At 36.3% G+C, this 22929-nt stretch overlaps 1 protein-coding gene and 1 pseudogene across 2 annotated transcripts; both read left to right on the plus strand.

Annotated features, from left to right (window-relative positions):
• The first annotated feature begins 446 nt into the window (after positions 1 to 446).
• LOC110649845 (norbelladine synthase-like) lies at positions 447 to 2546 on the plus strand (annotated as a pseudogene).
• A 1031-nt stretch (positions 2547 to 3577) lies between these two features.
• On the plus strand, positions 3578 to 22660 carry LOC110649844 (26S proteasome non-ATPase regulatory subunit 2 homolog A). Of its 2 annotated transcripts, XM_021804570.2 has the most exons (25): positions 3578 to 3845; positions 4158 to 4258; positions 5188 to 5308; positions 5413 to 5472; positions 5717 to 5784; positions 11320 to 11362; positions 16539 to 16604; positions 16800 to 16838; positions 16948 to 17030; positions 18079 to 18193; positions 18459 to 18533; positions 18616 to 18774; positions 18900 to 19007; positions 19085 to 19189; positions 19264 to 19404; positions 19491 to 19595; positions 19886 to 20107; positions 20264 to 20377; positions 20459 to 20674; positions 21002 to 21061; positions 21171 to 21284; positions 21376 to 21461; positions 21621 to 21729; positions 21828 to 22006; positions 22087 to 22660. In XM_021804570.2, exons 1-25 carry the CDS (start codon positions 3732 to 3734, stop codon positions 22160 to 22162), a joined length of 2679 nt encoding a protein of 892 aa, XP_021660262.2. In that variant the 5' UTR covers positions 3578 to 3731; the 3' UTR covers positions 22163 to 22660. The 2 variants fall into 2 exon arrangements, with proteins under 2 accessions (XP_021660262.2, XP_058006102.1); XM_058150119.1 differs by lacking the exons at positions 3578 to 3845; positions 4158 to 4258; positions 5188 to 5308; positions 5413 to 5472; positions 5717 to 5784 and adding an exon at positions 7685 to 8067.
• Positions 22661 to 22929: the final 269 nt, after the last annotated feature.

Here is a 22929-nt window from a genome sequence, read left to right on the forward strand (position 1 = left end):
ATTTACACCAAGTCCTCAAGTATTTACACAAACCCTAGTTTTCAAAGTTTTAAATTTTCACAAACACTACACAATCAAACACCCAAACATTTCAACTCATCACACATTCTCATGGAACCATTTTTCATCACTTAAAAGCAATAAACTTCAAGTTCCATGGCTGCCAAAAATTCAAGGGTTCTTTCCTCTAGATTTTCTTTTTATTTTAATGATATTTATGCTTGGCTAAACATGCTTTTCATGTTTAATAAAGAGAAGAAGAGGGATTAGTGCACTAACCTTAGTTGAACTTCCCTAACTTCAATTTTCTTGCTTCCAATGGGTGTCTGTAGCTTCCAATGGGTGTCTGTAGCTTCCTTAGGGTGTGGAAAGTATTTTTTGTGAAGGGTGCTATGGGTTTTGGGTGGATTAAGCTTGGGAAATCAAGTTTGAAAGCTTGAATATCAATGGAGGAAATGGGGGACAAGGGTGCTAGCCATGTAGAGGAAGAGAGAGAGAAAGAGTGGAGAAGAAGATGGAGTTAGTGGCTTTAGTCTTCTAATGGGTATATATATATATATATATATATATATATATATATATATATATATATATATATTCTATTGTGTACTTTAAATTTTAAAATTTCCATAAGCTTTTTTTTTTCTTTTCTTTTCCTTTCTTTTCTTTTCTTTTCTCTTCTCATTTTCCAAATTCAAATTCATAAATTTAATTTATGTTAATTATTTTATTTTCTAATTTTAATTTGACATTTAGGTCAAAATTCACCTCTTAGGTGAAATGACCCAAATGCTCATTCATGGTGCTCATTGGGTTATTTTTGTTATTTTATACCAATTAATAAATTCTCTAAATTTTATTTTATTTTTTCTAAATTTTTTTTAACATCTTTAATGTCATTTTTACCTAAATAAACCTTAAATTTGGTCTCAAAATTATTTCCTGTATTTATTAAATTTTCTTAACATTTATTCCATCAATTTATGCCTCTTTATTATAGTTTAAGTGTAGTTCCAGACATTCTGACTGTCCAAACAGATATTAGTTGACGGAACAGTAAAATGTACAAACTACCTACGGTGAGGGCGTTACAAGTTAGTCCCATAATTTGACTTTGTTAACTATTTAATTCTATAATTTTTTTTTATACCTAAACTACCCTAAACCCATCCTTATTTCTTTCTTATCCTCCCTTATATCTCTTTTTATATTTCTTTTTCTCTACACCCATACCCTTCTCCTCCTCATTCTCTCTTTGTTTTCATCTACAATAAAAATTGTAAAAGTTGTCTACACAAAAATGTTAATAAGTTTTCTTAAATTTCTAAATAATCAAGAAAAATTATTTCCTAGTATAGAAAACATAAAAATAATGTCTAAAAAATTAGAAATTTCAAAAAAATGTAAATTCAGATTTAGTCTTCATATAGTAAAATTTTTATTTTTAATATATTTTTCAAAATATATAGACCAATTAATTAGTTTCACTAAAATAGAAGGACTAAATAGCAGTATTTTCAAAATACAGGGATCAACTAATTAGTTTCTCTAAAATAAAGAGACTAAATAATAATTTGAGTAGTATGAATAATAGAAAATTTGACAGAGAAATTAAATAGTTTAACGTAAACAAAATAAAAGGACTAAATAGTGCATTTTTAAAATACAATAACTAAACAGTATACTTTTAAAATACAAAGACTAAATAATTAGTTTCGTTAAAATATATGACTAAATAGTAATTTTCCCTAACATAAAAGTTTGCGAACCATCAGCTCACCCTACTCAGGGTCTTTCTTTATTTTGCTTATTATTAAAAAGGAAATTATAAAAAAGTATTATGTGATTTCACTTATTTTCAATTCAGGGTTTGAGGTTTACTTTGTGACAAAGTGGTACTTTAAGGTTTCATCCATTAGCAAAGAATAACTTTTTGTCAGTCTCCGTTAAAAAATTGTTGACATGGATTTAAAAAATAATTTTTAAAAAATAAAAAAATTAATTTTTAATAATTTAACATTAAAAAAAAATGAGCACTTCTCTGTGAAAACCTCCTCAACATTAAAAAACCAAGATGAGAGTCAACAATCAATGTAGACTTTAGTGGGAGTTCCAGCCATTGTCGTATGGGATGCTTATCGTGGCCTTGAGCTAGGAAGGCTCGTCGACCAACGTCTTGGTGATGTTATTGAAAAAGTAGAGGTTGTACAAGGTGATGGAGGCGTTGGTACTATTATCAAACTTACATTTCCTCTTGAACTCCTAGAGTTGGTAAACTGAAAAATATTTACAAAGACTGATTATGATAATCGTGTGAAGGAAATAGAAGTCATTGAAGGAGGTTACAAAGATCTTGGCATTGATCTTTTGCATTGTTGCTTGGAGATCATTGAGAAGGATGCTGAATCAAGTATTATCAGATCCACGATAGAGTTTGAGATAGATGACATCAACCTGAGCTTGCTTCTTTTGTCTCCATCAAGCACTTTGAGCTTATGGCAGAAACTATTTGGAAATATCTCACCGACAAGAAATCCACCACATAAATAGAGTTTATACTCTTCCTGATGCATTTTCTTTCTTTTTCAATTCTCATGACAAAGTAGAAAACATATATTTAGAAATAAGGATACTTCAAAGTTATACAGAGAATGCTACAAAAAAAAAAAAGAAAAAAACCTCCTCGATTTTCAAATTTGTCATTGCACTCTGCAAAACATGAATTTTTCTTACATAAGTAGAGAAATAAAGAAAAAGTTGGAAGAAGCTCCCGCTTAACTACTAGAATTATAATGGCATATGCTCTAGAATATAATGATGAAATAGGAATTTGTTTATTTACTGGTTTTCTTATTATTCGAGAGAACTAGCAGGCATTTGACCTTGAAGGTGATAGCGAATGCCTCATTCTCTTGAGAGGTCAGAATAGTGACAGAGCAAGGTCAGTTGGGATCATTTGGGGTGGGACAGCTAATTGAGGTAGGTTGAAGCTTAAAGTTAGCCAACCCCCAGAAGTTTATGATTGAATGCTTATTCAATAAACAAGGAGAAAACCAAGTAGCGGTGGCCATTAACTATAGATTACAACCTACCCAAAGTAACATGTAAAGCAAACTGAAAATTACAAGCTATAGAGTGCCATGTTTACCATAATACATACATTTATATATCTTCAAAACTTTGAGAAACACTGAACTACTTGAATTGACTTGATTAATTAGCAAGTGAAAAGAGCATATTCAAGTATTATGTAGTGTTAAGTAACAAAATGTTAATTAGAAAATCTAATGAAGAAAGCATGATTGTAACAAATAATCAAACAACAAACAAATTCATAATCTAAGAAAGAGTGCTAATAGCAGATAAAACTGAGATTTTTCTTTTCCATTTTTTAATGTTAAATTATTAAAAAATAATTTTTTATTTTTAAAAATGCACTTCAGATGGAAAGATTGCTAACGGAACCAAGCCTTGAGGTAATTACTGTATTACAAAACGAATCAGAGTAGTGAAAATGATGGAAATGTACTTTTTTGTAATTTCTCCTTATTAAAACATTAAAAAAAAAAAAGTTTCTTCTTCCCCAAGCCGCCTTTGCTTTGGGATATATCGCAGCTTGCTTCTATGCCTTAGGCATCGAGCAACTCAGTTGAGTCTCGCTAGCTATTTTCTCCTTATCAGATAATCATTAGATCTACGGTCACTTCAATCGATTCCTCTTCTGATCAAACATGGCTCCGGACCCAAACAGTGCCAGTGGCAGCGGAACCTCCAAAGAGGATACGTCGGTGAAGGTGCCGTCTAAGGACCCCAAAAAGAAGGACGAGAAGAAGGATGAGGATCTGGTGAGTTATGAATCAGTTTAAAGTAATGATTTTGCTTGTCTAGAGGAGGTGCTTTGAAGCTAGGAGAGGATTGCTTGTTGCGTTGGGGTTTTTCCCAACATTTAGCTGGAATTGTTTCGGTTAGCTAGTGGAGTGGATTGAGTGCTGTCTTTCATTAACGTGCAGCTGGGTAGATTGGGATTTGATTATCTTGCATAAAGTCTAGTGGGGAATTCAACTTCTCCTTTTGTTTAATATCCTAGATATCTCTGGTCGAAGGAAATTTGGTTGTCGTGTGCTTCTCATAATCTCGTGTGAATTAATTATATGCAGTCAGATGAGGACCTGGCATTGAAGCTGCAGTTGGAGTTATATGTGGAAAGGGTTCAGGATCCTGATCCTCGTTTGCAGAAGGTTGCTTTGGAGAGTATGAGGTAATTCAAAGATGTAAACATGAAGCATAACATTACTATGAACTGCCCTTCTATTCTGAATATTGCAGCGTGATTGAAGAGCAATCTGATTGGAAGCTTCTGTTTTGTTTGTGTGTCTGTGTGTTTGTGTGTGTGTGTGTGTGTGTGTGTGTGTGTGTGTGTGTGTGTGTGTGTGTGTGTGTGTGTGTTATATTGGCTGTATAGATCATTGCTTCTTCTGGATATTTGTACTCATTCAGTGTTAGCTTGTTTTGTTTTGGGCTCTAAACCAATATAGAATTGCTTACAAAGAAAACCTCTCTGTTATAAGGGAGCTATGTTAATGCACGTGGTGTACTTCCATTTATTTAATTTTTTATTTAATTTTTATTTTTATTATGCCTGTGATTGCATTGTAGAATTAGAAATGAAGATGATGTCTTTGTGTTATGATTCATTGTTGACACACACTAAAGAATTTTCCATGCCATTATTCATTAACAAGGAATTAAATGAATTGGAAAATCTGGCATATGTGTAATTTTACCATTGTGTCTATTGTTAATTTACATGTTTTTGCATTGGATTGAATATATGCTGTAAGAAATTATTGGCATCAACTTGAAAAGCCCATTTAGAAAATGACTTGATTGTACCTATCCGTACCAGGGTTGGTGAGCCCTGGAGTTTAAGAAAGCGTAGCCCCAGACTCAGACCAGTAAGCTATCAGTAGAGCTGGTACCCCTTGCCCCTTTGCACCCTCTGAAATAACATTTATGTTCCTGTATGGCAAACCATTACAGACATGGATATGTTTTCATATTGCATTGCTCCTAAATAGAAATGGAAGATTTAAAATGTCAAACTTGTGGTGCATATGAAATGACTGTAGGAGTTAAAGATACCTCTATTGGATTGAGGTTTGATGTGCATAAAATATTTTCTTGCAGGCAGGAAATTCGAACATCAACAAGCTCAATGACCTCTGTACCAAAGCCATTGAAATTTCTGAGACCACATTATGGAATTCTGAAGGCATATTATGAAACAATGGCTGACTCAGATTTGAAGGTATATATTCTGTGGGTGGAATTTTACCTTTATCATATTATCTGTTGTAGCTAAATCAGGGTTTTTTTTTTTTTTTTTTTTTTTTTTTTTTTTTTTTTTTGCAGAAATACTTGGCAGATATATTGTCGGTTTTGGCATTGACCATGTCTGCTGAGGGAGAACGGGTATGCCTAATTATTTAGGACTTTAAGCTTATGTTAATTTCTGTTTGAGTGATATGCTAGCAAGCATGTACTTTAGTTGTGCATCTTCACTTGTTATGCTTTTCCTTTTCCGTGTCCTCCCATTCATATTTTCCCCATGCTTGTCATAATTGATAAACACTTGTAAATTTTTCTAATTATTTTTTGTATATCTGTTAGTCCCTCAGTAGACTAATAAGTCATTTTCATTTGATGAGACTTTCAGGAGAGCTTAAAGTACCGATTGTTGGGCTTAGAAGGTGATATTGGTTCATGGGGCCATGAATATGTTAGGTGAACATCAAATCTTTGAACATGGTTCTTATTAGTTATCTAAATGTTAATATTTGAATGGTTTTTGCTAATATTATGACAAAAGGTTTGATTTATGAGCTGGTTAAGTGGTTGTCATAATTGCATTGTGCCTTGGACTAGCAAGTTGACATGTTTCTAATGAGAATTTTCTTGGTCTGAACTTGTATTTTCTGTCTACTGATTTATTTCAGGGACTTTTGTTGCCTGAGTTGTATAATATGAGGTTATTGTTAGAATCCCTCAATTAGTGTAAATCCCGTAATCGGTGTGAATTAGCTGTAAATTAGGAATCATTGTATTTATTGACTATTATTAGTTTCTTAGTTAGTCTTAGCCTTTGTATATAAATTAGAGTGCTTGTAAATCATTTTAGTATGAAGAAATATAAAAGAAAATTTTTCAAATTCTCTATTTTCTACATGGTATCAGAGTAGTGCCAAAATTTATAGGCGTGAATAGTATAGTTTTGGGTATTTTTTTTTTGGTAAAGCTTCTACGTCGTTCTAGGAAGGGAGGTGACTGTCACCACCCACTTGAGGAGGAAGGACACCTGCCGATCGGCTTACTCCCGGAGTCCCGCAGCCGTCAGGTGAAGCGCGTGAGCTCACGCCCTCCAGAAGTCTCACGTCATTCTTCACGCGCCGGCGTGTGCACCTTTTTTTTTTTCGGTGATTTCTCCGACCGTGTCTTTTGCCAACGACCTTCCCTGTCCGGTGCGCCTCTGACCAATTTGTTTTCACACTTGGTTTGCACATTTAATATTTTTTTTTTGGTACCTTCCGTTACTCAGTTTCTTGCTTTCTGTCTCAGTGCCTATTTCTTTAATTGAAAAATGACTGATAAAAAGAAAAAAAACTTCTGAAACAAAGGCTGGATTTGTTGGTGATAATCTCTTTTTACAAATTAGTCCTGTAAAGTTGGATAGAACTAATTATTTGGCATGGTCTAGATCTTGGCTACTGTTTATTCAGGTTAGAGGACTGCAAGGGTATATCACTGAAGATAGAAAAAAGCCATAAAGTACTAGTTTTATCTACAGCCAATGAGAGTCAGAGAACTCTCTTGTTATGTCATGGCTCATCAATTCTATGCAACTTCATATAGCTCGTGGGTATTTACTATTGGATAGTGCCGCTATCATTTGGAGTGCTGTTTCTCAAACTTATTCTCAAGTTGGGAATGATGCACAAGTTTATGAGCTTAGGAACAAGGTTCATGGAATGAAACAAAGTGAGTTGACAGTTGCTCAGTATTATGCGAAATTGAGTGGTCTATAGCAAGAGTTGGATTTCTATCAGGACTTTCAGGCTTCATGTCCGGCTGATGCATTAAGTTCCAGAAATTGGTTGAGAAGGAGCGCTTATATGATTTTCTTGCTGGGCTAAATGTGGAGTATGATCAGATTCGGGTCCAAGTGCTTGGTAAGGATCCTTTGCCCACCTTAAGGCAGACATACTCTTATGTTCAGCAGGAGTGTTATGATCAATTCTACAACTGTTGATAAGGCTGGATTAGCTGCTAACTCCATACGAGAATAGTCATATGGTCTATCAGATAAGGATCACTTGCATTGTGACTACTGTGGGAAATCTCGGCACACTAAAGAACAATGTTGGAAGTTGCACAGCCGCCCAACTAAACGGCGTGGAGGAATAAGGATGGGCTCTGCTAGATCACAAGCAAATGTATCTGAGGCTGTGAGTGTTTCTGAAGATACCGCTATCACTGGGATATTTTCCAATGAAGAGGTATAGACTCTGAGACGATTTCTATCACAGCTTGAATCATAATCTACTACAGTTGCCTCTTCTAATTTCGTCAACTCAGGTAATGATTTTCTTGCCAATAATAATAATTCATTTTGGGTTATAGAGATTCTGAAGCAAACAATCATATGACAGGCTCTTCGAATAAATTCATATCCTATTCTCTATGTTCAGGTAAAGAGAAAGTTCACATTGCAGATGGATCTTTATCTAATGTTTCTGGAATAGGTTCTGTTAAATTCACTCTTACTATAAGTCTTAGTTTTGTCTTACATGTGCCTAACTTTCCTATTAACTTGTTGTCTGTCAGTTCTATCACAAAAGCTCTCAACTGCAAAATTGTATTTTTTCCCACTCACTGTGTGTTTCAGGAGTTGATAACAGAGAAAATGATTGACAGTGGTAGACTGCAAGATGGGCTATATCTATTGAATGATTGTGTTGATCAGGCCATGTTAGGACAGTCTATGGGTGCCGAGGAAGAAATTATTCAGTGGTATAGGAGACTTGGACATCCTTCATTTACTGTTTTAGAGAAACTTTATCCTCTTTTGTTTAAGCAATGCAAAACTGAATTGTTAGTATGTGATGCTTGTGAGTTTGCCAAACATACTAGACAATCTTATCTTGTAATAAATAATAAGGCTTCAGTTCCTTTTATGACTATCCATTCTGATGTGTGGGGGCCTACTCAAACTGTGTCTTTATCAGGTTATAGATGGTTTGTGACATTTATTGATTGTTGCAGTAGGTTAACTTGGGTATATCTGATGAAAGGGAAAAATGAAGTATTTTCATATTTTCAGCAGTTTCATAAAATGATTAGCACCCATTTTGATGCTCATGTTAAAATACTAAGAACTAATAATGACACAGAGTATATGAAAGGAGTTTTTCAGGAATATTTGAAGTCACACAAAATTTTTTATCAGACTAGCTAACACTAGTGCTCAAAATGGAGTGTCTGAGAGAAAAAAATAGACATTTACTTGAGGTTGCTAGGTCTCTTATGTTTACAATGAATATTCTCAAATCTTACTAGAGGGATGCAATTCTTTCTATTGCATATCTTATTAACAGGATGCCACTCCGGACTTTGGAGTTTAAGAATCATTTAGAGGTTTTGCAAGGTAAAAATTCATATACTGTTCCTCCAAAGGTTTTTGGTTATGTTTACTTTGTTCATCAGCCTAATAGGGGGAAGTTAGAACCTTAAGCCCTCAAGTGTGTCTTTGTTGGTTATTCCAGTACTTAGAAGGGATATAGGTGTTATCACCTTCCTATACAGAAATATTTTGTGAGCATGGATGTTACCTTTAGGGAATCTGAATCTTATTTCCATCAATCTCTTCAGGGGGAGCATAGGAAGGAAGAAGAGGTGTTTTTCCCTTCTTCTTTGTGCTCTCCCAACTTTCAACTTCAAAGAGAAAATATGGGTCTAAAGCCTATACCTAATAATGATATTCAGGGGGAGTCACCTAAATCTTAAGGGAGACTGAATGGACCAGATTTGAGAATCTATACTCGGTGGAACAAGACAGATATAGCCATCGAGCAGGAGACTACTGATCAATTGGAATCTCTGGATTTAATTCCTGAACATCCTGAGGTATGTGATGAGTCTTCTTTGGTTCCTAAAGAGTCTAATTTTAATTCTCTGTCTACTCTTCCTTCTTCTAATAATGATCTTGATATTCCTATTGCTCTCAGAGAAAAGGTGTTAGAACCTGTACTAAACATTTTATCTCTAACTTCATTTCCTATGATTCTTTGTCTCTATCCTATAAAGTCTTTCTATTATCTGTTTCTTTCGTTTCCATCCCACAGGATTGGAAGAAAGCATGTCCTGATCCAAAATGGAAGGCAGCCATGGTGGAGTAGATGAAAGCTCTAGCAAAGAATAAGACATGGGAACTTGTTAATCTTCCATTAGGGAAAAAACCAGTTGGATGCAAATAGGTGATCACAGTGAAACATAGAGTAGATGGTTTAATTAAAAGGTATAAGGCTAGGCTGGTAGCAAAAGGCTTCACACAGACGTATGGGGTAGATTACCAGAAAACGTTGGCTCCTGTTGCTAAAATGAATACCATCAGAATTTTACTATCATGTGCAGTAAATCTTGAGTGGGATTTGCTGCTGTTTGATTTAAAAAATGCCTTTCTACATGGTGATTTGAAAGAAAAAGTATATATGGAAATTCCTCCAGAGTTTGAGAATGGGAAGACCAAAGGAAAAGTTTGCAGATTGAAGAAAGCACTGTATGGTTTAAAACAGTTACCTAGGGCATGGTTTGATAGGTTTAGTAAGGCTATGGTTTCTTTTAGATACTACCAAAGCAATGCTGATCACACATTATTTATTAAGCACTGTAGGGGTAAGATCACTATGCTTATTGTCTGTGGATGATATTGTGATAATTGGTGATGATAGGGAAGAAATGATTCATCTAAAGGAACAACTAGCACAGGAGTTTGAAATCAAAGATTTTGGGAAGGCTAAAGTACTTTCTTGGAATAGAGGTTGCTAGATTAGGTAAAGGAATCTTTATTTTTCAAAGGAAGTACATTCTAGATCTGTTGGAGGAAACGGGAATGCTAGGTTGTAAACCAGCAGAGTCTCCCATTGAGGCAAATCACAAATTGCAAGCTGGAGTTGGGGAATCTGTGGATATTGGGAGATATTAGAGGTTGGTTGGCAGACTGATTTACCTTTCGCATACAAACTAGATATAGTATATGCAGTGGGTCTAGTGAGTCAGTATATGCATGATCTTCGTGAATCTCATTTGGAGGCTATTTTCCCCATCTTGTGATACTTAAAATCTGCACCTGGGAAATGACTTCTTTTCTCAAAGCATGGCCATCTTCATATTAAGGCTTTTACAGATGCAGATTGGGTTGGATCTCTTGATGATAGGAGGTCAGACATCTGGTTACTGTACTTTTATTAGTGGTAATCTAGTCACTTGGAGAAGCAGGAAGCAAAATGTGACGGCTAGATCCAGTGCAGATGATGAGTTTAGAACAATGGCTCAAGGTATTTGTGAACTATAGTGGTTACAAAAGTTGATGGAGGAATTAAAATTGCTGGAAACTAGTAGTTGTCTCTGTTATGTGATAACAAAGCTGCCATCAATATAGTTCACAATCTAGTTCAGCATGATCGGACCAAGCATATAGAGATTGACAGATACTTTATGAAAGAAAAAGTTGTCAATGGTTCCTTAAGTATCTCTTACGTAAGGTCGAAAGACCAGTTAGCTAATGTGTTCACTAAGGGATTAAATTGTAAAGGGTTTCATACCCTAGTTTGCAAGTTGGGCATGTGCAACATGCATGAACCAACTTGAGGGGGAGTGTTAGAATCTCTCAATTTGTGTAAATCCCTTAATCAGTGTAAATTAACTGTAAATTAGAATATAATTAGGAATCATTGTATTTATTGGCTATTATTAGTTTCCTAGTTAGTCATAGCCTTTGTATATAAATTAGAGTGCTTGTAAATCATTTTAGTATGAAGAAATATAAAAGAAAAATTTTCAAATTCTCTGTTTTCTACAGTTATTTATTTATTTATTTTTATTTTTATACTAATTGTTCTCATTGTGTATTGCACACATTTGGGCTTTGCCATACCCATTGCAGCATCTTATTTAATCCTTTCCTTTTTAAAATTTATTGTGCTTACTTTATGATGCTAATATGAATCAATTTTAAATCTAATAATTTGATTTAATTTTTATCAGGAACTTGGCAGGAGAGTGTGCTCAAGAATATGCAAAGCGACAGGTTAGATCTATCCTTTATAATTGTAGAAAGAGATGATTCTCATTGATTTCAATTAATCTGTACATGGGTATATATATACAATTGATTCCTATAATTGTGTTCTACTAATTAGGAAGAAATCCTAAATAAGAAATCCTAAATAGGAATACAGAATATACAGAGAAATAATATAGTGATTGACTTTCCATAACACTCCCCCTCAAGTTGGAGCATAGATGTTAATCATGCCCAACTTGTTACAAATGTAGTCAATCCTAGCTCCATTTAGAGCTTTTGTGAAAATATCTCCTAAGCGCTCTCCGGTTTGATGTGTCTGTTGAGATGATCTGTTGTTGAATCTTTTCACGAATAAAATGACAATCAATCTCAATATGTTTGGTCCGCTCATGAAACACGGATTAGAAGCAATATGAAGAGCGACTTGATTATCACATCACAATTTCGCGAGGAGGTCTTAAAACCTGTCTCATCTAGTAATTGAAGTATTCACATTACCTCACATACTGATTGTGCCATGGCTCTGTATTCGGATTCAGCACTAGATCGAGAAACTACACTCTGCTTCTTGCTTCTCCAAGATACTAAATTTCCTCCAATAAAAAAGCAATATCCAGTAGTTGACCTTCTGTCAAGCTTAGATCCAGCCAAGTGGGGTTCTGAAAAACATTCAATATTCAAATGCCCATGATTACCTTATAGCATACCTCTTCTGGAGTGCCCTTGGATAACATAAGATTTGTTCCAAGGCTTCCCAATGAGCAACGGTTGGGAAGACATAAAGCGACTTACCACACTAACGGCATAAGCAATGTCGGGGCCAGTGGTGTAAGGTAGTTCAATTTTCCTACCAATCTCCTGTATCTCTGGATCTTCAAACAACTCACTATCCCCTACTTGATTGTAAAGTTGGAGTCATTGAGTGCGCTACAAGGCTTAGCACCTAATTTTCTGTCTCTGTCAATAGATCGAGGACATATTTTCTTTGAGACAAGAAAATACCCTTCTTACTTCTAATAACTTCGATACCCAATAAAAACGTTAACAAACCCAATTCGTTGGTCTGAAAATGAGTTTAGAGGAATGATTTAAGAGATAAAAAACCTGCAGAGTCACTCCCAGTTATAACAATGTCATCCACATAGACTACGAAGAGAATTAGACCAGCCTCAGATTGCCTATAAAACACTGAGTGATCACACTTACTCTTTTGCATACCAAATTCTGTCTTGCTTCAGAATCTCCCAAACCATGCCCTAGGACTTTGTTTCAAGCCATAAAGAGACTTCCGAAGCCTACAAACTTTACCCAACTCCCCCTGAGCAACAAACCCAGGTGGTTGCTCCATATACACCTCCTCCTGAAGATCTCCATGAAGGAAAGCATTCTTGATATCCAATTGATGCAGGGGCCAATCATATGTAGCTGCTAAAGAGATAAATAAGCGAATAGAAGTAAGTTTAGCTACAGGAGAAAAAGTATCAGAGTAATCAACCCCATATGTCTGAGCATATCCTTTTGCTACAAGGCGTGCTTTTAACCTAGCCACAGAACCATCAGGATTTACCTTTACTGTAAATACCCATTTGCAACCAATAGCTTTCTTACCAGTGGGCAAAGGCAATAGTTCCCATGTACCATTAGCATCTAAAGCCTCCATTTCCTCTTTCATAGCATCACACCAGCCCGGGATGAGACAAAGGCCTCACCAATGATTAGGGATAGGAACAGAGTCTAAAGAAGTAACAAAACACCAAGAACAAGAAGACAATTGATTATAAGAAACAAAAGAAGAGATAGGATAAGTACATGAACGTTTGCCTTTACGAAGAGCAATGGGTAAGTCTAGATCAGAATCATGATCAGTATGAGGTACAGGATCTCCCAACGAAGTAGCTGGTGGAGGATCTGAGTCAGGAATCTCCAATCTCCAATCTCGTGGAATAAACATGAACAACGGGAGGTCGAGTAGGTCTAGAGACAGAAGGAACAGGCTGTGGGAGAGGACTAGACATTGGTTGGACAGTATATATTAAGAGATCATCCTCCTCCCCCTGACTCTCATTCACAGATGATGGAGGAAAAAATGGAGTGGACTCAAAAAATGTGACATCTGCAGAAACTAGATAACGATTAAGAGTAGGAGAGAAACAACGGTACCCTTTTTGGAGCCGGGAGTACCCAAGGAAGACACATTTGAGAGATTTTGGATCCAATTTAGTAACCTGTGGACGAACATCACGCACAAAACATGTACAACCAAAAATACGGGGTTCAATAGGGAACAAAGATTTTGTAGGAAACAAAGCAGTGTAAGGAATATCCCCATTAAGGACAGAAGACGGCATACGATTGATCAAAAAACATGCCGTAGAAGCTGCATCCGCCCAAAAGTATTTAGGTACTTTCATATGAAAAAGAAGAGCACGAGTTACCTCAAGAAGATGCCGATTTTTTCTTTCGGCCACACCATTTTGGGATGGGGTATCCACACAGGAAGACTGATGAAGAATGCCATTTTGTGTCATATAAGACTGAAATTGTGCTGAAAAGTATTCTTTGGCATTGTCACTTCTTAATATGCGCACAGAAATATTAAATTGAGTTTTGATTTCATTACAAAAGGCACAAAAGATAGAAAACAACTCAGAACGATTCTTCATTAAATATAACCAGGTAACACGAGAGTAATCATCAACAAAAGTAACAAAATAACGAAATCCAGTTTTAGAAGTAACAGAACAAGGACCCCAAACATCAGAATGAACTAACTCAAAAGGGGATGAAGCCCGTTTATTGACTCTAGACACAGAAGGCAAACGATGATGTTTTGCAAACTGACACGACTCACATTCTAGTACTGATAAAGACTGAAATTGAGTACACAGCTTCTTCATGGTAGACAAAGAAGGATGACCCATTCTACAATGAGCTTCAAGAGGTGTTAAGGTACTGGAGCAAACAAGCGACCGCGGTACATGATTTTCCAGAATGTAGAGACCACCTGACTCGCGTCCTCTACCAATAATCTGCTTCGTCGTAAGATCCTGAAACAAACACTGGTCAGGAAAAAAGGAAACAGAACAATTTAAGGTACGAGTAAGTTTACTAACAGAAAGTAGATTAAAAGAGAATTTTGGTAGACACAAAACAGAAGATAAAGAAATTGACGAAGTCGGGTTCGCAGTTCCAGAACCCATGACACAAGAAGTAGAACCATTAGCTAAAGTAACAGTGTTGGAAGTGAGATTAGACTGAAAAGCAGATAGAAGACTAGAATTACCTGTCATGTGATCTGTCGCACCAGAATCAATAACCCATTTGGATGAGGAAGACACAAGGCATGTAGTGGATTTACCTGACTCAGCAATCGCAGTGACAGGGGAACTGGTAGGCTTTAGAGATGCGTGATATTAGGAAAATTGTGCTAAATCATCTGCTGATTCCAAAATAGTTTTCTCAAAGGAAGATACTGTAGAATCCTCTGCTGTCATATTTGCCACCTGTTATCGCTGATTTTTCCTCTGAAGTTGCAGACAATTGTATTTTGTATAGTCAGGCTCATGGCAATAATAACAAATGACTCCTCTTGATTCCTGATTAGAACTAGCTTCTCCATTACGCTTTTTACTTTTGTTACCTGTAATTCCTCCTCTACTTCCTCTTCTATTACTCTGTTGTCCATTTGGATTACGGCTAATAAGAGCACTACTGGCAGGCTGTGAAGATTGAGTATTCTCTGTATGAAGGACTCGTGTGAACGTTTCATGCAAAGAGGAAATCTCAGAACTGGAGAGAATCTGAGATTTAGCAGTCTCATACTCTGAAGGAAGGCACAAGAAAACTCATAATGACCAGTTGCTCCGTTGGGCTCTTGAACTTTCACATCAGGACTAAAAGGCAACAATACATTAAGTTCCTCATATACCCGTTTAAAATCCATAAAATAAGCCGTGAGAGACTTATCCTCTTTCTCAGCACGGTAGAATGCCTTACAAACATCATAAATACGGGAGATATTCCCTTTACCAGAATATAGAAAATCTAAGTAATCCATCAATTCCTTAACAAATTCATAGTGATTAATTAAACTAATTACCTCACTATGAATCGAGTTCCGAAGCTGCAAAAACAACCGAGCATCCTCCCTTAGCCAAGTTTGTCGTGTATCATCAGCGGGTGGATCTTTAGTAAGGTGATCATCCTTATCAATGCTACGCAAATAGACCCTATGATCTTACTCCACTCCTGTAATTCGAACCATTAAGTTTGTGTTCCGTGATCTTAGTCATCACCGGAATCACATCAGAAATAACATTCTTATTGTCTGCCATTTGTTGAGACAAAGAAAACTAACCGAAACGCTAATCCAAAGTGCTTATAGCAGCAAAATAATCCAAAATCACAAATCAAGCAAATACCGAAATAGGATCTGAGAGCCAAACCTCAGAAGTCCTTTAATGGTGTACTGGATCAGGCAACAGCACACAGTGGTGGAATGAGGGGGTTGAGACGATGCCGGCGATGTTGATCGGGGTTGAAACGGCCGATCGGCCGCCAAGGTCTCTCCTGAGCTGGGTAGTGAGAACAAATAGTCACCCTAGATTGATGACCTGCTCTGATACCATGTAGAAAGAGATGATTCTCATTGATTTCAATTAATCTGTACATGGGTATATATATACAATTGATTCCTATAATTGTGTTCTACTAATTAGGAAGAAATCATAAATAAGAAATCCTAAATAGGAATACAGAATACAGAATATACAGAGAAATAATATAGTGATTGACTTTCCATAACAATAATCAATATTGAAATTACTTATCAAAGAAAGAAAAAAAGTTTTCGTAGTAGTAGTTATGATGATCATGACATTGTCTTTTTTTTTTATTAGTCAGTGCAATGGGTTCCCTCTTGATTTGCATTTACATTAAACAATGCCAAGTAGTTTCGTTTATCTTGGAAATCAAATTGTTTAATCTATCTGTGTTAGCACTAAATAATAAAAATATGTGTGTTCTTTGTTCATGTGTAGATTCATTGAATTTTCCTGATAGTTGCATATATTTCTATATTTAGCATCTGTGAACATGATCCTCAATCGATTTTCATAGTTGCTTGAACATTTTATTTTATCAAAGTCTGATTATGTTTGTTGCATATAAAATGCTGCAGAGTGAGGAAACCTCAATTGAAGATCTAATGGAACTTGTAACACAAATTGTTGCTTTTCACATGAAGGTAGGCCTTGAAATATAATTTTTGTTATAGGTTTCTCTATGTGTGACCAGAATGCACACTTCAGTCTCGATGAATTGCAAAACCATTTAAATTTGTTTTGTATATCTCCAAATGCTGTTTAACTTATAACCATGGTCATGTCGGGGGAAAAATGTTGGTTTCTATATTTATTGATATTTGTATTTTTTTTGGCAGCACAATGCTGAACCTGAAGCAGTTGACCTTTTAATGGAGGTGCCATGCAATATTATTTCTGTTATCTTCTCGCCTGGTCCAGTTTTATATATGCAAATAACTTTCTCTACTTTTCTGAGCTTGAAATCTAACGACCGACAAATTTTAGGTTGAAGACCTTGATCTTTTGATTGACCATGTGGACAAAACAAATTTCAAGAGGACCTGCCTATATCTCACCAGTGCAGCAAGGTAGCTAAAATTGCATTTTTATGATTTAGTGGACATTGTCAGTAGATTACAAAAGCATTCATTCTTCAGCTTAAGGCAGAAATTCATGTTGCCCAATGGAACTTGTTTCTGCTTGTTATTTAAAAGAAATGTTGAGTTACTTGCATTTTCAGTATTCAATATGTAGATAACCAAATTGGAAGTGGATAAAATACTGCTCTTTGGTAGGAGATATAATCAGCACATTCATCTCTGCACTTTACCCTATTTATATGATTTGAGCAATTAATGCTTCAGAAAATCAGTCGTGACTTGAAACAATTAATTTGAAAAAATCTTCACTTCCAGCACTACATATGAACTTAGGAGAACCACACTCCAAAAGTTAGTTATTGAGGTTGGAGAGCCCAAGTCCATTTATACCTACACTGAAATCCCACACTTTCAATGTGGGATACAAGTTCTCTTGCAATTGGATTGTAACATTCCACCACGCTCCGCAGTCCTGGGCCCATGCAAGCTGGCTTTGCACTAGCTTAATCTAGCCCTGGGCGAACACTGCTATTTTGGCGTCACCACCTGCGCCACATGATTGCAACTGGAAGTCATAGTGAACGGCTCTAATACCATTGATACGAACTTGTGAGAATCACATCCCAAAAGCTAGTTATTGAGGTTGGAAAGCCCAAGTCTGTATATATACCGTACACCTAATCCCTTACTTTAAATTAAGGACACAAGCTTTCTTGCATTAGGACTGTAACATACTACTTGAAGCAAGTTAACATGCTTTCATTCGTTCCTGAATCATATGCTAATCTATTGGGTTTAGCTCAATTATATACTTGTTGGCAACTGCAAATAGGTGTGTGGATTTGATGCCCATACTTTTTTCTTATAAGATAAAACAAAAAAAATGAAATGTTGCAAGCGAGATGAGAATGAAAACTGGAATGCTTTTCAAACTTCTTACGTACCATGTGAGCATGGGGGATGTGCGAGTATGTGGCTGCTCTCTCTCTCTCTCTCCCCCCCTGGTATTGACATTTCATGTTGCAATGTGATGCAGATACCTTCCTGGACCAGATGATATGCTAGTTCTGGATATTGCTTATATGATATATCTCAAATATGAAGAATATTCAAATGCACTCCAGATTGCACTATTCCTTGATAACATGCAGGTTTGACATTGTTACGAATTTAGGAAGCTTTTGCTTTTGTCGCCCTATTTAACCTAAATTTTAAGGAGGGGCACATGCATTGCTTCTTGTTGAATGTTAATTTGAATTTCACAGCTATAAGTGCGTTGGATTTTTCCCAGCACTGTGTAACCTTAAGGCTGTTACAAGTAGATTAGGACTATCTTTTAAATCTATTTGTGTGTTAATTCTAACAGCATAAAATATTTGTGTGTTAATTCTAACAGCGTAAAATATATGTTGCCAGTATGTGAGGCAGGTTTTTACAGTTTGTGATGATTTGCTCCGAAAAAAGCAATTCTGTTACATAGTTGCTCGGCATGTAAGTTTGACTTTATTGAAGATGCACATAGCATGCATTTTACAGCAGCACATGTTGGCTGAATGCTGTTCCATTTATGCAGGGTATTACTTTCGAGCTTGATGATGAAATGGCTGCAGATGATGAGGACAGGGAAGCATTGCAGGAAATCATCAACAACACCAAGTCAAGTGAAGGTTATCTAACCCTTGCTCGGGATATAGAGGTCATGGAGCCCAAATCTCCTGAAGATATCTATAAGGTTTGGATTTGAAGGCATATTGTAGATTTCTTTAAAGTGTTTACATTTTGCACATGCAGACATAAGCCAATAAGGAAAACGATTGTTTACTTAACTAACTTCGCAACATGCTTGATTTTTCTTAGGCACATTTGCTTGATGGCCGGGCTAGTGCTGGTGCTAGTGTCGATTCTGCTAGACAAAATTTGGCTGCTACTTTTGTCAATGCATTTGTAAATGCAGGCTTTGGTCAGGTAAATATTGTTAAAATTGCATGTGAAATGCCTGGATTTGTGGGTTGTGTTGATAAATATTCTTATGTTTGTTACAGGATAAGTTAATGACAGTTCCATCAGACTCTTTAAGTGGTGGTTCGTCAGGGAATTGGCTTTTCAAGAATAAAGAACATGGAAAGGCCAGTGCTGCTGCAAGCCTGGTATGCATTCCTTTACCATTATGTAATCCATGTATGATTGCTTGTAGATTTCTTATGTCTTTCACTCACAACAGGGTATGATCTTACTGTGGGATGTTGACTCTGGACTTGCGCAAATTGATAAATATTTCCATAGCAATGACAACCATGTTATTGCTGGTGCACTACTAGGAGTTGGGATTGTCAACTGTGGTATAAAAAACGATTGTGATCCTGTGAGTTTTCATTCTTTCTATGCCAGAACAACCAAATGTGTGGCCACTTATTGTATCTTGATTGCACAAACGACTTCTTTTCTCAGGCACTGGCTCTTCTCGCTGATTATATAGATAAAGAAGATTCATCCATCAGAATTGGGGCTATAATGGGTCTCGGAATTGCATATGCTGGTTCTCAGAATGAGCAGGTAAGCTATCCTGTTTGCTTCTTTCATTTTGTGGTTGGCTTCCCTTCTTTTGAAAAAACATAACATGTTATAATATTCCTTCTGTTGAAATGGGCTATCTATTTCATAATATAATATGTAATCTACTGATATAACCTTTCATGCACCAGTATCTTGGTAACTGAAATTTAAAGTATTTGCATAATTGGAATGGCATTGCGAGTTGGTAGATTTGTTACTGGCTAAGAGTGTTGGTTTCTTTGATTAGCTTATGTTCGGTTCCACCAACTTGCCATTTAATGATTTGACAGATACGCAGTAAATTGTCCCCCATTCTTAATGATGCAAAAGCACCACTTGATGTAGTTGCATTCACTGCAATCTCACTGGGCTTGATATATGTGGGTTCCTGCAATGAAGAAGTTGCACAGGCTATTATATTTGCATTAATGGACCGAAGTGAGTTAGAATTACAAGAGCCCCTTACTCGGTTCTTGCCTCTTGGCCTTGGTCTTCTATACCTTGGGAAGCAGGTACATTTGGCTTTAAAGTTATATCATGTTTAATCTGCCACTATTTTATTTTATTTCCTTCCCAATGTGTCTGGGGACACCTGTACCGCACAACAAATATGGACTGCAACTATATTTTCATGCTGTTTTTTTTTTTTTCTTTTCTTTATGTAACAGGAAAGTGTAGAGGCCACAGCAGAAGTTTCAAAGACATTTAATGAGAAAATCAGAAAATGCTGTGATATGACACTGCTTTCTTGTGCCTATGCGGGGACTGGGAATGTTCTCAAGGTATTCTGTCAATGTCAATGGCAATCAAAATATTATTTTATAAAGTCATTGTTCCAATTCACTGATTCTTTCTTCATTCAGGTTCAAAACCTCCTGGGTCATTGTGCTCAACATCTTGAGAAGGGTGAAACCCACCAGGGACCAGCTGTGCTGGGGATTGCTATGGTAGCAATGGCAGAGGAATTGGGGCTTGAAATGGCAATTCGTTCATTGGAGCATCTTTTGCAGTATGGGGAACAAAATATCCGTCGGGCAGTTCCTGTGGCTCTTGGTCTCCTTTGCATATCAAACCCAAAGGTATTAATCATTTTGTAGTTATTGAAAGTCTGCTTATTCAGTGCAAGCAAGCATTTTAACTGGCTGTCAATTTATACATGGGGCTTCATAAGCAAATTAGTTAGATTCTATTTATTTTGTATCATTTCTAAAAGTGTACAAAATTTATGTTAGAATTCCAAATTCATTAATTAATGCTTCGATGTACAGAAGATGAGAGATTTTGTTGCTTGATTTATTTATTTATGTATTCATTGCTTACTTTATGTACCAAGTTAACGTTATGGACACATTAAGCAGACTCTTGATTTATTTATTTATGTATTCATTGCTTACTTTATGTACCAGGTTAACGTTATGGACACATTAAGCAGACTTAGCCATGATGCAGATTCAGAAGTTGCAATGGTAAGATGGAGTTTACTTGTATCTGTTCCTTTTTTTTTTTTTTTTTTTTTTCCTTCTTTCCTCCATCGTTGACAGTCTAAACGCTGCAATATTTGTTTCATTGCTGCAGGCTGCAGTTATTTCCTTAGGTTTGATAGGTGCAGGAACCAATAATGCCCGAATTGCTGGCATGCTTCGCAATCTTTCAAGCTATTACTACAAAGATGCTAGCCTTCTGTTCTGTGTAATGCTTCTCATAACCTCTCTTATAGAGCAATTATTTCTAGTTATGCAAAGGGTTAATTGTCACTGATTTCATTTGTTGGCCATCTCAGGTGCGAATTGCTCAAGGTCTTGTACATTTGGGGAAAGGCTTACTGACTCTTAATCCATATCATTCTGATCGTTTCTTGTTATCGCCGTAAGTAATCTCTTATATAGGAAACTAGCTCCTTAAAGTCTCCTGGTGATAATGGTTGAGTTGTTAACATGCAAAAAACCTGAGGTTAACTTGATTATTCACTTGTGTGCTTGCATGTTACAATCACTAACTGGATCTATATCTTTTCTTTTCCTTTAGGACGGCTCTTGCTGGTTTAGTAACCATGCTTCATGCATGTCTAGATATGAAAGCTATCATCTTGGGAAAATATCATTATGTTCTTTATTTCCTTGTTTTAGCAATGCAGGTTTGTTTCCTTTTGACTCTTTAATCTGTTTCATAGGTACCTTTATCTAAAGTTGAATCAATCATATTCTCACTGCCATGTTATTTTTTGGATGACAGCCACGAATGTTGTTGACTGTGGATGAGAATCTCAAACCTTTATCTGTACCTGTTCGAGTGGGACAAGCTGTTGATGTTGTTGGTCAGGCAGGTCGACCCAAGACTATTACTGGTTTCCAGACCCACTCAACGCCAGTGCTTCTGGCTGCAGGAGATAGAGCTGAGCTGGCCACTGAGAAGTGAGATTTATCATCCCTCTATAGTTATTAGGATTTCAACTGTTGGGACAGTACATTTAACAGTCAAGCTTCTTATGCAGGTATATTCCTCTTTCACCCATTCTTGAAGGCTTTGTCATCTTGAAGGAGAACCCTGAGTACAGGGAAGGTCACTAATTATTAATCGGGGCATGAAATGGAGCTTGTTTGGTATCAGATAGGTCCTTGCCTAAAAGCATCAAGATCGGGAAATCAAAATTTGTTCGGGATTTTGGGCAAGGTTGTAATGGATGCAGGTCAGCTCTATCGATTCTTTCCCCTCCAGTTTTTCGGAGCACAGCAGAACATTGTGAAACTAGGCATCCAGTTGAGAGGGGAAAAACACACCCAAACTGATTTTTTACACTTGCTTTCTAGTTTTATAATGAATGTATATTGGACAGGGAGGCCCTTTGATCGCTTGTTTCATTAAAATAGAAAGCAGCATATGTTAGGTTAGTGCTGCGTCAGGGAGGAAGTGATTTATTTTTATTTATTTATTTTTGCAGTTCTGTTTAATTTATTTTTATTTTTTTCCATTTCCCCTGGAGCCTAAGCTGCCTTCTTATTTGGATTGATAATTATCAGTTTGAGCTTGGTGGATATAAAATTAACTTGTGCCGTAACTCGGAACTATTGTCTTGATTTTTGCCCCTTCTAATGATTTGGCATTCATAATGACAAAAAGAACTCATTTATTGTATTGAAAAGAGGGACTTGAACATTCTTAATTTGCACGTGGTGTACGTTGGGCTGTTTGAATTGTGTACCTGCTGGATTGGTTTGTTTTGCCTTGGACTTGGGCTTCAGCCCATGTCTAAACCGCATTGAACATCGATCTTTGGGGAAAATGTAGATCGGTATGTGTGATATGCAAGAATTGGCTTTTCTTTCTAATCTCTTTG

The sequence above is a fragment of the Hevea brasiliensis genome, chromosome 7 (genome assembly GCF_030052815.1).
Source record: "Hevea brasiliensis isolate MT/VB/25A 57/8 chromosome 7, ASM3005281v1, whole genome shotgun sequence".
In the NCBI taxonomy this organism is placed as follows: Eukaryota; Viridiplantae; Streptophyta; class Magnoliopsida; order Malpighiales; family Euphorbiaceae; genus Hevea; species Hevea brasiliensis.

What these genes read in the sequence shown, in the direction of transcription:
- LOC110649844 (XM_021804570.2), top strand. Translation starts at nt 3,732, where the DNA reads ATGGCTCCGGACCCAAACAGTGCCAGTGGCAGCGGAACCTCCAAAGAG. An exon ending in AGAAGAAGGATGAGGATCTG is followed by an intron (nt 3,846 to 4,157) that starts GTGAGTTATGAA and finishes AATTATATGCAG; the next exon opens with TCAGATGAGGACCTGGCATT. An exon ending in TAAATGCAGGCTTTGGTCAG is followed by an intron (nt 19,008 to 19,084) that starts GTAAATATTGTT and finishes TGTTTGTTACAG; the next exon opens with GATAAGTTAATGACAGTTCC.